This window comes from Gopherus evgoodei, chromosome 4 (genome assembly GCF_007399415.2).
Source record: "Gopherus evgoodei ecotype Sinaloan lineage chromosome 4, rGopEvg1_v1.p, whole genome shotgun sequence".
In the NCBI taxonomy this organism is placed as follows: domain Eukaryota; kingdom Metazoa; phylum Chordata; order Testudines; family Testudinidae; genus Gopherus; species Gopherus evgoodei.
In genome coordinates this window covers 106,997,625-107,011,021 of record NC_044325.1, presented here as the reverse complement: position 1 = coordinate 107,011,021, position 13,397 = coordinate 106,997,625, and the positions used below count along the sequence as shown (strand labels likewise).

Sequence of the window (13,397 nt, the reverse complement as noted above, 5' to 3'; positions counted from 1 at the left end):
TGTGGATAAGGGAGAAGCGGTGGATGTGATATACCTAGACTTTAGTAAGGCATTTGATACGGTCTCGCATGATATTCTTATAGATAAACTAGGAAAGTACAATTTAGATGGGGTTACTATAAGGTGGGTGCATAACTGGCTGGATAACCGTACTCAGAGAGTAGTTATTAATGGCTCCCAATCCTGCTGGAAAGGTATAACAAGTGGGGTTGCGCAGGGGTCTGTTTTGGGACCGGCTCTGTTCAATATCTTCATCAACGATTTAGATGTTGGCATAGAAAGTACGCTTATTAAGTTTGCGGACGATACCAAACTGGGAGGGATTGCAACTGCTTTGGAGGACAGGGTCAAAATTCAAAATGATCTGGACAAATTGGAGAAATGGTCTGAGGTAAACAGGATGAAGTTCAATAAAGATAAATGCAAAGTGCTCCACTTAGGAAGGAACAATCAGTTTCACACATACAGAATGGGAAGAGACTGTCTAGGAAGGAGTATGGCAGAAAGAGATCTAGGGGTCATGGTAGACCACAAGCTTAATATGAGTCAACAGTGTGATACTGTTGCAAAAAAAGCAAATGTGATTCTGGGATGCATTAACAGGTGTGTTGTAAACAAGACACGAGAAGTCATTCTTCCGCTTTACTCTGCGCTGGTTAGGCCTCAACTGGAGTATTGTGTCCAGTTCTGGGCACCGCATTTCAAGAAAGATGTGGAGAAATTGGAGAGGGTCCAGAGAAGAGCAACAAGAATGATTAAAGGTCTTGAGAATATGACCTATGAAGGAAGGCTGAAAGAATTGGGTTTGTTTAGTTTGGAAAAGAGAAGACTGAGAGGGGACATGATAGCAGTTTTCAGGTATCTAAAAGGGTGTCATCAGGAGGAGGGAGAAAACTTGTTCACCTTAGCCTCCAATGATAGAACAAGAAACAATGGGCTTAAACTGCAGCAAGGGAGATTTAGGTTGGACATTAGGAAAAAGTTCCTAACTGTCAGGGTAGTTAAACACTGGAATAGATTGCCTAGGGAAGTTGTGGAATCTCCATCTCTGGAGATATTTAAGAGTAGGTTAGATAAATGTCTATTAGGGATGGTCTAGACAGTATTTGGTCCTGCCATGAGGGCAGGGGACTGGACTCAATGACCTCTCGAGGTCCCTTCCAGTCCTAGAGTCTATGAGTCTATGTTCTAGAAGACTGGTTATATTATTGGAGAGAACATATTGTAGAGTATCACATTATTCATGGAAGCCTACTTTCTGCGATGAATGCAAATGTTCTTTGCATTAAAGCAAAGAAAAGTACCATTTTTATCTTATGACACAAGCATGCTGCAGCTAGACACTGCAAGGTCTGTTCATTCAGGATGGAATTTTCAAAGGGGCCTTAAGGAGTTAGGAACTGAGACCCCATTGAGGTAATTGAGTGTCTAACTCTTTTAGACTCCTTTGAAAATTCCACCCTCAATGGAGTAGGTCCTTTTCCACCAGTGACTATCTAATCTGTATGTCTTCTATCTAGATTCTTGCACTGTGTCCCAAACCATGATAGCTTAGTACTTCTGATTTGGTGTTTGACTTGGGGTCAGTGCTATTGTTACTGATTGTGGGACACAGTCAGTGCAGAGTAGGGTGACAAAGTCAGTGAGTAAGTGGCTGGAGAAGAACGAAATGTACCATGTTTGGATTTGGTGCAGGTATAGTCCCCAAGAAACCAGGGATCAGGTAAATGGTTGCAGCAGCAGTAGTTAGTACAGGTATGGGAGTGAAGAATAGCTAATATGCCTGTGAGGCACCTTTTGTATCTCCAGCTACCAGCTTGCTCCCCAGTTTTCAGAACCCCACTGTTCACTCCCTCCACAACCCATACAAATACACACAGAGACAGGTGTCCTGGTTTTACATTTCAGACTTTATGGTCATGATATGTAAAGTGCACACCTCTTAAATAAAGATCAGATAAACTTCTTAAAGAGACACATTGGCTGTATCCCTAAAGTTCCAACATGCTTTTAATGCTGATGATGCCCACTGCAACCTTCCTGTAATAAAGCAACCGTTCCTGCAAAAAGGTGGGCAGCAAAAATCCACAAGTGAAAAAAATCTTTTTTTAACTCCACTAAAGGTCAACTTGGATCTGTCATGGAGAGGTAAGGGAAACAGATTTTTTTTTAATGTAAGCAGATCAATCTTGGCAGCCTGCCAACACAATCCAAAACTGTGAGGTAACATCTTTAACACTCTACTAGGCTGAGGTGTAAACAGCAGGTACTACATGCATGACAAAGCAGCATCTACTTTTGTGACAGTGCCTCATAAATACTGTGGAAAGAATGCCTCTCCATGCCAGTATTTATTGCACATAAATATTTGTAATAGTTGCTATGGCAGTTGAGAAAGGAAAGATTAAAATCAGGAAATGGTGAAAGCTGTCTGAAGACAAAGAAGTGTTTCCAGAGAGAATACAGAAAGCTCAAACCTTAGATGCTTTGTCCCCTGTAGTATCTGTATCTGTCTTTGATAAACAATATTCCCCCAAATGTGCCTTTATTAATTCAAGATGAAATAATTTCTTACTGTCTGAGTTATGGGGCCTGATATTAAGAGGAGGCCTCCAATAATTTGTAGCACTTAGACATTTTCCAGATTATATCTAAAATTTGAATGATGGGCCTAATTGACCAGGATTAACTAATAATGTTGGGAATTTAGGGGAAAGCATCAAGGTGACCGAGACCTAGATTCTGAGTCTGATTTTGTGTACTGCAGTGTAAATCGGGAAGCACTCCGTGAAAGTCAGTGGAGTTCCACTAGTGTAAATGCCTGCAAATGACATGAGAATTGGGCCCTCAGTCTTAAAAGACTGTCCCATTGCTTTCCTGAGGGCAGCTGCTTTATGGATGAGGTTGCTGCCAAACCCCACGTACAGTTTTATGGGGGGGAACTCCCACCTCAAGTGATGAATAATCTGAGATGCAGGGTGTGGACTGACTTCCCACTGTATTGAAAACTAGTCCTCTCCAGACACTAATATTTAATATACAGGATGGTTCTCACTTTCCAAATTATAACTCTGGCAGTTCTACACAAGTATTACCTTTGGATTTTCAGCTGTTGTCTTGTATTTTTTCCTACTGCTAAGCATAAGTATTTCTCATTTGCTGTTTCTGTGCTACAGTAAATGATTCTTTTGTAATAGCACCTTTCTGTTAAAAATGATTATAGTAGAATTGCTAATATTGTACAGCCACGGTTACAATGCTCTGAGTATTATATGGAGGTGCCCATTAGCGCAGTTATAGTTAAGGGCTTGTCACAATTTCCATTATATAGTAAACCATTATTTTCAGGAATTTAGAACAAGGCTGTAAAAAATAACTCGAGGCTGAGGCTTTGCACAGAAAGTCTCAGCCCATGAGAAAATTGTCACAAATGTTGAAGGCAGTGAGTCTGCTCAGCCTATTTTTAAGTTATATGAGTGAAAAATTAAGTATAGTAGTTCCAGGGTTTAAAACATTTATTTTCACACACTGAAGGCCAAATTACTCTTGGAAGGAGCTGCCACTCATGTCAGTAGAAATCCTATGGCCAGATGCCGAGCCCTGCCTAAATCTTCTTTGTGCTGTTCCAGTGATGCAAAAGGAGCTCAAAGCTGTCTCGCACAGGTAGCTGAGAATTCCTCCAGCAAAGGGGAAATTTCGGGTGGTTTAAAGCCACCTTTATACTACCTCTCTCTGCCCCTTTGAGCATAGGTAAGAGGGTAGGGATGGGATGAAGAACTGTGCAATCTGGCTAATCTTTGGCCACCGGAATTGTCCAAATAGAGCCACTCCAGCTTGCATAGCCTTTATACTGCTCTAAATTATAGTATAGGTCATTTTGTTCTCCAGCAGTGTTAAGATCTTAGAAATGGAAAGCTGGTTTATAGCCGTTTCCTTCTCCACCACTGAGTTGCACTGAGCATCTAGCCCCATCTGCACATCCAAGGTGAAATTTTGCTTCCAGAGTACAGAATTTTCTTTGTTTCTTTAAATTTAATGTTCTAAGCAGTTAGACAAGAATGTGTGTTCAGAGTACTTGAGTATCATTCTTAGTTCCTGAAAATATTAAATTATTACATTTTAAATATAGCATCTAACTACAGATCAAAGGTTACATTTCAAATGCTCATGCAAACTTGAGCTTGCAATATTTGTATGGGCACCGATTATACTGCAAAATCCCATATTTTTTAACACAAATCAGGGAATGGTAAATGGGTATTTTTGCATGCAGTTACCCAAATTGTAAGAGCATTTTCCTGTTTTCACCCACATGTAGGTGCAGCCCATTTGAAAAATTATTCCTATGAGTTTTCCAGATATTTTCTAATATGTGTTAACTTTGAGCTCATACCCTCATACTACAGCTGTTGTTTCTCCTTCATCGTCATTTATTATTTATCTATTATACTATTGATTATTATAATTATTATTACTACCCCCTAAATGTGCTAGGCAAAAAAGAAATGAGACACACACACATTCTGCTTCTAGGTTCTTGCAGTCTAATTATAGATGTGACAGAATACGTAAGAACAGCAAACACTGGATAGAAGAGAATTACTGATATTGATACACTGAATTATGATGTATGCTAGGAAGTGTCAGATCAATTTGTGGATTGAATGCTATAAATGAGCCATTAATGTAATGATTCCAAAATAGATGTTAACATCTTTTGGCAGAATGCTCTGCATTTCAGAGTTTCTTAGATACCGACAGTTATTCCACACTGGACATGACTTTAGGCAGTTTGTACTGCAAATTTCTGTGCAGCTCGAAAGCTTGTCTCTCTCACTGACAGAAGTTGGTCCAATAAAAGATATTACCTCACCCAGCTTGTCTCTCTAATATCTGGGACTGACATGGCTACAACTGCGCTGCATACAACTTCTTTCCCAGTAAGTCAACACAGAATATCTTCTTATAAACCAGGCTGTTGTTTAATTGTTTGAAGTCATATCTTTGTTGTACAGAGGCAAGAAAAGTTGCTTATTATCAGCCCTCGTCCAGACTAACCCGCGGCATCGGCGGGTTAAAATCGATTGCTCGGGGATCGATATATCGCATCTAGTCTGGACGCGGTGTATCGATCCCCGAGCGCGCTTACATCGATTCCGGAACTCCATCAATCCGAACGGAGTTCCGGAATCGACACGGAGAGCCGCGGACATCGATGCGGTGCCGTCCAGACTGGTGAGTACCTCAATTTTAGAAATTCGACTTCAGCTACGTTATTCTCGTAGCTGAAGTTGCGTATCTAAAATCGATTTTAATTCCTAGTCTGGATGTGGCCTCAGTCTTCAGACCCTTATTTTCTTCATCTCTACCTAAAACAAAAGTATATGTCAAATTTGAAGTTGTGCTTCCATTATTCTCTAGAGTAAATTGTCATTCTTTGTTCTCCATCTTAAAATAAAACAAAATAAAATAAATAATGGCCAAGATATGAACCGGTCCAAATCTGGTGGATCTAGTTTTGGCAAAACTTTGTTTGATATCATGTCTGAGTAAAGACTGTAAAATATGTCCCTGTGTTTTAAAAATCAATATCATGCTTTATAAATCATATAGGTATCATCATGTCAGGAGGTGTTTGAAATCATGTTAGTTTCAGTTCCACTGATGCTATATTGGCTCTTAAAGATCTAATCTGATATCAAATAAAATATCCCTTTCATGTGAATTAGTATTGTTTTGGCTTTGAAACTGATTGGTATAATAACAATAATGCCACTTAGTTGTCATCATAATTGTTCCAGAAACTACAATATCAGAGGAATGTGTATACCTTTTAATAATAGTAATAATAACAGGCATTATAAACTGCTTCTCCCTGCATATCTAATCTGTGACAGTTAATACTTTAATTTCAAAATAAACATAAAATGCAAAAAATAATATCAATAGGGAGGCAATGTATATAATGTGTAGACCTGATGACTGAGAATTCCACTTTATTCACTGGCACTGGGCAAATGGTATAACCTGCAACTCTGACTTTGTCCCTCAGTAAAATGGGTTTAATGATACCTACTTCAAGAGGGGGCTTTTGCATCAGTTTGTATAGCATTTTGAGTTCCTCCAATGAAAATTGCTATGTGAATGCAAAGACTTTTTATTACAGTTAATTAATTTATTTTCCAGAAATATAAAATCAAGGCTACTTCAGTGTCCTTCTTTGTACCTAGAAGTTTCTCAGGTCCCCAAAGACTCATTTTTCATTCCATTTGTGCTATGGCACTTAGAAATAACTTTACCGTTGTGGGCTTAAATCAGACTCTGTACAGTAATTTAACACAGTTCTGTATTATTTAATAGATGATTTCATTGTTTTCGAGTGTGTACCATGCCACATTTCAATAAGAGTTAGTTTTGCCATAAAATGTGGTCAAGTAATCTAAACTTTTTGTGTAAACCATCAAGAAAATAGCTGCATTTAAGGGTTTTGATTCATTTGAACTTTGTGGATTTGGACAAAACTGGTTGCTATTTGTGGAGGTGATAATAGCCTATTTAAAAATATTGTTTGACTTTAAATTCAAGTCACAAATCAGCACTTACACTGCTGAGTGAACTGCTACAACTGATAAAACTTAGAAGACTTGATTTTATTTTACACACAAAAAATATTTCACTTTTCATTTTTTTAATGGAGAAAAAAGCATGTAACTTCTGTAGGTGTTCAAGTGCATCAATGCTCTGTTTTAATTAAGATAAAACATTTTGTTTGCATATGTAAAGCAAATGTAATAAAAAGGAAACTCACTGTCACCAAAGCTGAAAACAAGGGACTTTGGAAAATATATGCTGATATATAACTGGCTTAGAATTTCCTTCATTTTGCAAAGCCACGAGCCACATGCATCAGCTCACCACAAAGTCATTAGGTCTTTTTAAGCTCAGATGAAAAACATTAACAAATACCACAAAAGGCTTTAGTATGGCCCCTTTGTTCATTCACATATGGCAGTTTATAACTCCTGCGCCACTTGGGTCGTGTGTTTGTTTAAGCTGCCTCCATCAGGCCAGCCCTGAAAGAACAAAAGACATCTTGAGCGATCCTAAGCAGGAAATGGGCTAATCTAAACACGGTTTGTGACACTATAAGTAGAATAGAAGAGGGAGGGATTGATTAGTCATTAATGTCCAATTGACTCCATATGGATGTTGCAATAATAAGGCCTTTTTCAGTGCAGTAGCGGAGTTATTGAATTAGAGGTTTATGTTTCCTCAGAGCTGACCTTAGGGAATTCCGTTTTGGTTCTTCTTGTTGATGTTTAAAGAGAATGGAGTCTCTAATAGGGAAAATAGAAGCATTATCTGCAGTAACACTTGCTAAGAATATAATAACTGAGTGTTGCATTAATATAAGAGAGGGGTTTTAGCCTCTGCTACAGTATATTTTTAATTCTTAGCATTTACTTAGCATGTTTATGTGTCTTCGGAGGTGAAATATTTTAGATCCTGTTAAAATGTTACAATTAATTTAATAAATCAGTCATACTTTCCTCAGGTTCTTTTCCCTTCCAGGCTCCAAGTACTCTTCATGAGAAATGTTGGATCTTAGAATCCCAGCTGAATAATATTTGTTTAGTGTTTGGAGTGAAGGCAGCCTGGTGACCAGACACTGCCATGCAGGATACCTGTGCCTCAGAGTGACTACAGACCCCACACTCCTTGGGCTAGTGATTTCTCTGTTCTGTTGTTAGCATTGCAGAGCGTCTCACACCACACAATTGATGGAAGTAGGATTTGACAGTGGCTCTTTAAGTGCCCATGTACTCTACCTTCCTGGCTGGTAGTAAAGTGTCATCTACGTGTGGATTGGGATATAAAGAAAATAAAGAGGTAAAAAGGCAGAGAAGGGATAAGAAACATGTCTATAAACCTAGGACCTAACTTGGATCAGTCTTTATATTCTGCTATCAAGCAGAAAATTTTGTCACATTTTGCAGAATCAGCTGTATGAATTTGTATCTAAAAATATTCATTCAATGAAAAGGTATTTGTTGTATTTTTCAACTCTCTCTAAAGCTTTTGGCCATCCATTAATTTCAGATGTGTTTTTGTATGTAATGCTTGTAAAAATATCGGACAAGCTGTACTGGAGGCTGCCATCCTCTCTCCACAGAGGACATGCAGAACAGAGAGTTGCAAAGTCATTTTTTTCACTCTATCCTATTTTATCCTTACCCATATTCTGAAGGGATCCATCTCTGAGAACAAGTGTACAATTCCAGTTTCAATGCCTATTCAGTTGTCAGTGTCACTCCTGTAACCAGCAATAGCAACGCTAGTAGTTCATATTGGCATGAAGTATTTTATGATGTGGCCACCAGAGTCTCCTATTTGCCCCAAAAGTGGGCAGGGCAGGGCAGCACCTGGAAGCTATAAAGGATCAGAGAGATGTTGAAGTCAATTGGAGTTTTGTTATTAACTTCAACAGAGCCATGATTTCAGCCACAGAAGACCATCCCTGCTCTAGAGAGCTTACAGTCTAAAAGTAAAGACAGACAAACAGATACAGGCAAACAACAAACAAACAATATGTCAAAAGTTACAGTACAGTTTCCCCAGCGTCCCACTCACATGGCAATACTTTTCCCCACCCTCTCCTCTGTCCAGATGCTGACTAAACTTCTTCCCAGCCCTATCCACTGAAAGCACCCTCCTTCTCCTTTATCTAGCCCCCTAGAAAAACACTTTGCCTCATCTGGTTGTAGAAGATTTTTTTAAAGTTTTAAGTGCTTGGCCAGATCAGGCCCATAGTATTTTAGCTTTCCCTTCATTTTTTACCATCCTTTGACCATGTATAGTCTTCCTACACTAATCCTGAATTTAACTCCTCTGGAGGAGTTAAACACGGTGCAGTACAAATAGTGATCACCGTTGTCCAATCTGCTGTGTGTTTTGTATTATCTCATCCATGGCTCAGCCCAACAGAAGCTGAACAGGCCTACACCCTCAGAAGCTGAAAGTGTCACTTCTAGTATAGCCCCAGCCTCTGCTGGGCTGAGGAGAAGATTTCCCTGCCAACTAAGCCAATAGGGCAGCCAAATCTTGTTTATGTAAAAATTTTGAATCACAACCAAAGTCCTCATTCTGGAAGTCAAACTGCCATTCTATGACTATATTATGAACAGTACACTGGTGAATGGCCCATTAGTCACCACAGACTCACAATTGTTTTAACTTTCCCCCAGTTAGTAATGTATTTTATACATATTATTTTGCAGAGGGATTTTATTAGATAATGATGAGTAAATTGTCCCTATGAACCAGAACTAAAATCCCTACCACTTTACAGTCTTCCATATCCTTTGCTCTTCAAATTCCAGAATAGTCTCTCTCTTGTTTTCTGGATCACTCATTATTGTAACTATCAGCACAAAACAAGAATGTGGTTTGTAAAACTTCTTGAAATTCTGTCTGTGGGTGAAAGAGATTTTTGATATTTGATTGACAGGCTGAAGTTGTTTAGAGCTGACTTGCAGTTTGAAATGTTGTTGTTGTTCTGGGTTTCAACCTGCAAGACCACATTTTACATCTGTGTCTTTTATATTATTAAAGCCTTAGTTATAGCCTCAGTGAACATTAAGAATTTTTGCTCTCCAGTTATAATACCTTTTGCAAACAGAAGCATTTTCTGTAATGTACAGTATGTTGAACATACTCCTGCACTTGTGGGACACTGGACAGACAGATTGAGTGATTGTTAATTATTTTTGGAAGCTCATTTTGCGCAGATTCTTTTGTGAGAGCCCTTGGGCCTCATATTCACTCAAAGATCAAGCAGAGAAAAGCTCAACTTTTTTTGGCTGCCTTTTCCAATCCTTCGGGTATGGACTTGCTCAAAGGAGATGCATCACAAGCTTCATGTCCTTTTTGGAATGTTTGCAGTTTACTACTACTGTAATTAAAGATTGTTCCCTAAAAAATTAAATTAAAGTAGATTACGAGGATTGTAGTTTCATCTTCCTATTCCAAATTATAATTTCTCCAAATAAAGAATTTAGTCCTACAAAAGTCATATTGAAGTATATTGGACTTTTTCCTGCATCAGAACCAGAGGATCAGGCCAAAACTTTATTAGAAAGACCTAAAGACAAACCCATTGGCCAACTGTACATATTGGTGCAATCAAAAATTTATAGAGCTGTTTCCTAACCATGCCAACTGTAGATAAACACAGTCGCTTGTAACTGGCATGGTGTGGCAGTTATGTAAATCAAGACCATTGTATTTTAAATACTAAGTTTTTCTTTTTAAAAATCAGTTTTGAAATTTGTGTGGTGTTATTATCTTGGTTATTCCTGCAGGCACAAAAACTGACCATAACAAGGAAATTCAGTGTTTTACTTTTAGAGACTCTATGATGCATTGTACCTCTCCAAAGTAACTCTTTTCATTTGTATACAGTGCTCAAAGCTAAAGGTGATTTTCCTGATCCCCCTATGGTGTTATATGAGCATGTTTTGCATGCAGTTGTTTTAGACTATAGTAGTTTCCTCCTTTATTTAATTATTGATCATTATACTGTAATTACAGACGTAAGGAGCCAGATGCTCCCTTCTGCTTATGCTGTTGGAGTGGAGAAATATCACTGGAAATATGGCAGGGAATGTGAAGTCGGGAAGCAGTGTCACCTGTCTCATGAGAACAGAGAAACTTCACTTCAGAACTACTGCAAGGGAGCAGCAGGGAAGGAGCTTGTGAGGCAATCCAGGGATGGGCCAGTAGATCCACCACTGTGTGGATCTACAGGCCTAAAATCTGATGATGGGGGAGGGCCTGGCTTACAGTCATGGGCTGTAGTGGCAGTGAAACTGTTAAGCAACCATCTCCATCATACCAGTAGGTTGAGAGAAGATTTCACACACACATCCTGCAACCTTTCTTAGATCTTCTGTGACAAATCCATTTATTTGTATAGTGGTGGTGGGATGTGTGAGAGCAGCATTTTGACCAAGGATAGATAGACCTTCCTTTTCCCCATTTCAGGTAAACAGAAATTCTTGGAAGGTTTGTGGCCACTCCTTCATGATTAAATCCTCCCATAAATTCGGGCCACTTGTAGTCTCTTCAGTCTGTGCCAGGCTTGAGGGAAGCTGGCAGGAAGGTGGGAAGGAAGCTCACTGACACTGATCCAGCTAAATACTTAGGCATGTGAGTAGTTCCAAGGACCATTTATGCGCTTTGTTAGGGACGTGCTTAAGCACTTTGCTGAATTGGACTATAACAAGGAGCGTGTTCATGAAGGTAGAAGGTGTAAAATCATTATATATGTCACAGTTCAGGGCAACTACACTTATATTTACCCTCCATGGTCCACCAAGGGCACCCACTTTTAGGTTCCTAGATCCTCAGCAGTCCCCTTTCTTAAGTAGAAACCCATATCTCTCTCCATCCTGACTGGGTTTTTTTCCAGGCTGCATAGTTCTCTGTCAACAATATATATTCCCAGCAAGCCAAACTGCCTAAACAAGCCAGTTTCTGTGCCTTGTTTTCTCTTCAGACTTTTAACAATTGTAATTGACAGTAGTCACTAGTTACTACACAGCTTTTTATATGTAAGTACATTTATTCTTAAGATGAAAGCATTAAAGAAAAACACATTAAAAACAATAAAAGAACCTACACACACACACAAATATTTATCAGAGGTGACCCTAATCTCAGGTTCTGTTAGGTGTTAATCTTTCAAAATCCACAACTGGGCATTCCATGTGGTTACAAGTTCATAAGTGCCTCAGATTCAAAACCAGAAAAACCATGAATAGTTCAGGCCAGATCTACACTCAGAAGTTAAATTGGGGAGGTGAAGAGATGGACTAACTATGTCAACAAGCGAGCCCCTCCTGCTGTAGTGTCTACACTGAAACTCTACATCTGTGCTGCTGCAGCATTTCAAGAGTAGACAAGTCCTTAGGCTTTCCTTTATATAGCTTGTATCTTTGATCATGGCATTGTATAACAGGTGATCAGCAGATAAAAAGTCCACTTCTAAGAGCAAAGCTTCAAAAGGCTAGTTTTTAGCATAACGAGAGGTGGGGGATTTGCATTTACCCATCCACTATATATCTACCACACGCATTGTCCCAAAAGTCTATTCTTGTCTGACACATTGTTCACTATTGGCCTTCTATCACATCTCCACTCTACAGCAGTTACATCAAATCCCGGCCCACAATAATGCGTGAACTTTGTGTTTAGTACAATGGACCCAGAGATACTGTACTTAAACTGAATTCAGTAAATTAAGGAAATTGCCTTATCAATCAGCTGGGTAGAGCTATTTTTTCCCCTCTTTTCCTTTTCTATCAGTAGAGCTGATTGAATAGCTTGTTGCAAATTTTGACAATTTTGTATAGAATAATTTTTCATATTTTTTCATTTGTCAACTAGCTTCATAACGCTGCATTATCATTGCATAGTTGTTGCAAATGTTGGTATTTTAAAAAACTTGAATAATTATACATATAATTATATATACATTTTTCTGTTGTTTGTGTTAGTCCTACTTATTAGAATTAAGTCGCTAAACCACAGTAGCATAGGAAACCCCAATTAAAAATATCCTAATTTTAAAATAAAGATATATTCTATATGAGATGACGTGCAAGAGTCTGATCAAGAGCCCATTTGAAGACAGGGAAAAGGCTCCTGTTGACTCCAGTTGCCTTTGGATTAAGTCCTAAAAGCACATCTTTATCTTCACTCACCAAAACCACTACACTCTATTGCAAAAGAGACAGAGAGCAGCAATTGTAACCATCTGTAAATGCTGAACACCTGTGGCACAGTAGTTAACTCAGAATAATATTAAAATATTTTTGCATCTGACATTTGCTGCAAACCTGTCTTCTTTTATGTGCACACATGTAAGTATATAAATTGCTGAATAGTTGTAAAGTAATGGCATTGAGGGCATCATAAATTTCCACAGTGATCCTCAGGAGAAGACACTGTCGTATCCGAATGAGTGTTTTGCTTCCAGGGTAATGTATGTCTTCATCTGGCCCAGCAGTCAGCGTATTGCCCTGTGTTGATGGATATTGTCCGCTTGAAACTACACTACATTTCACTGCACAATAAACATGGCTGTCAACGCCATATAAAGTGAAATCAATTTATCCTGTATGGTCAGTGCCTTTTAAATGAAATTAATGTACTGTGGGCATGGTGGCAAAAAGGTAGTGTATTAGTTATGCATCCTCTGTTCTAAGACTTTTTTCATGTAAATGAATTGCCTACATGGAATTAAATTGTTGTGTATATAAAGTATGGTGTTTTCCCAGTAAATTAGCAAAATTAGGATTCTACATTATTAAAAACTATAAGCCAGTCATTGAAGA

At 38.6% G+C, this 13,397-nt stretch overlaps 1 protein-coding gene across 17 annotated transcripts in view; it reads left to right on the top strand.

Moving 5' to 3' along the window:
• The window catches only part of SOX6 (SRY-box transcription factor 6), a 459,305-nt gene that overhangs the window by 425,601 nt on the left and 20,307 nt on the right, over nucleotides 1–13,397 (top strand). Inside the window, exon 14 of one of the 17 annotated variants that reach the window (XM_030560476.1) lies at nucleotides 10,591–11,611. The exons of the other annotated variants lie outside the window; for them this stretch is intronic. Within the exon in view, the coding sequence (XP_030416336.1) occupies nucleotides 10,591–10,943 (353 nt within the window). The 3' untranslated portion in view covers nucleotides 10,944–11,611. Of the gene's footprint in view, nucleotides 1–10,590; nucleotides 11,612–13,397 lie in introns of those variants that run through there. 17 annotated transcript variants of the gene reach the window in all.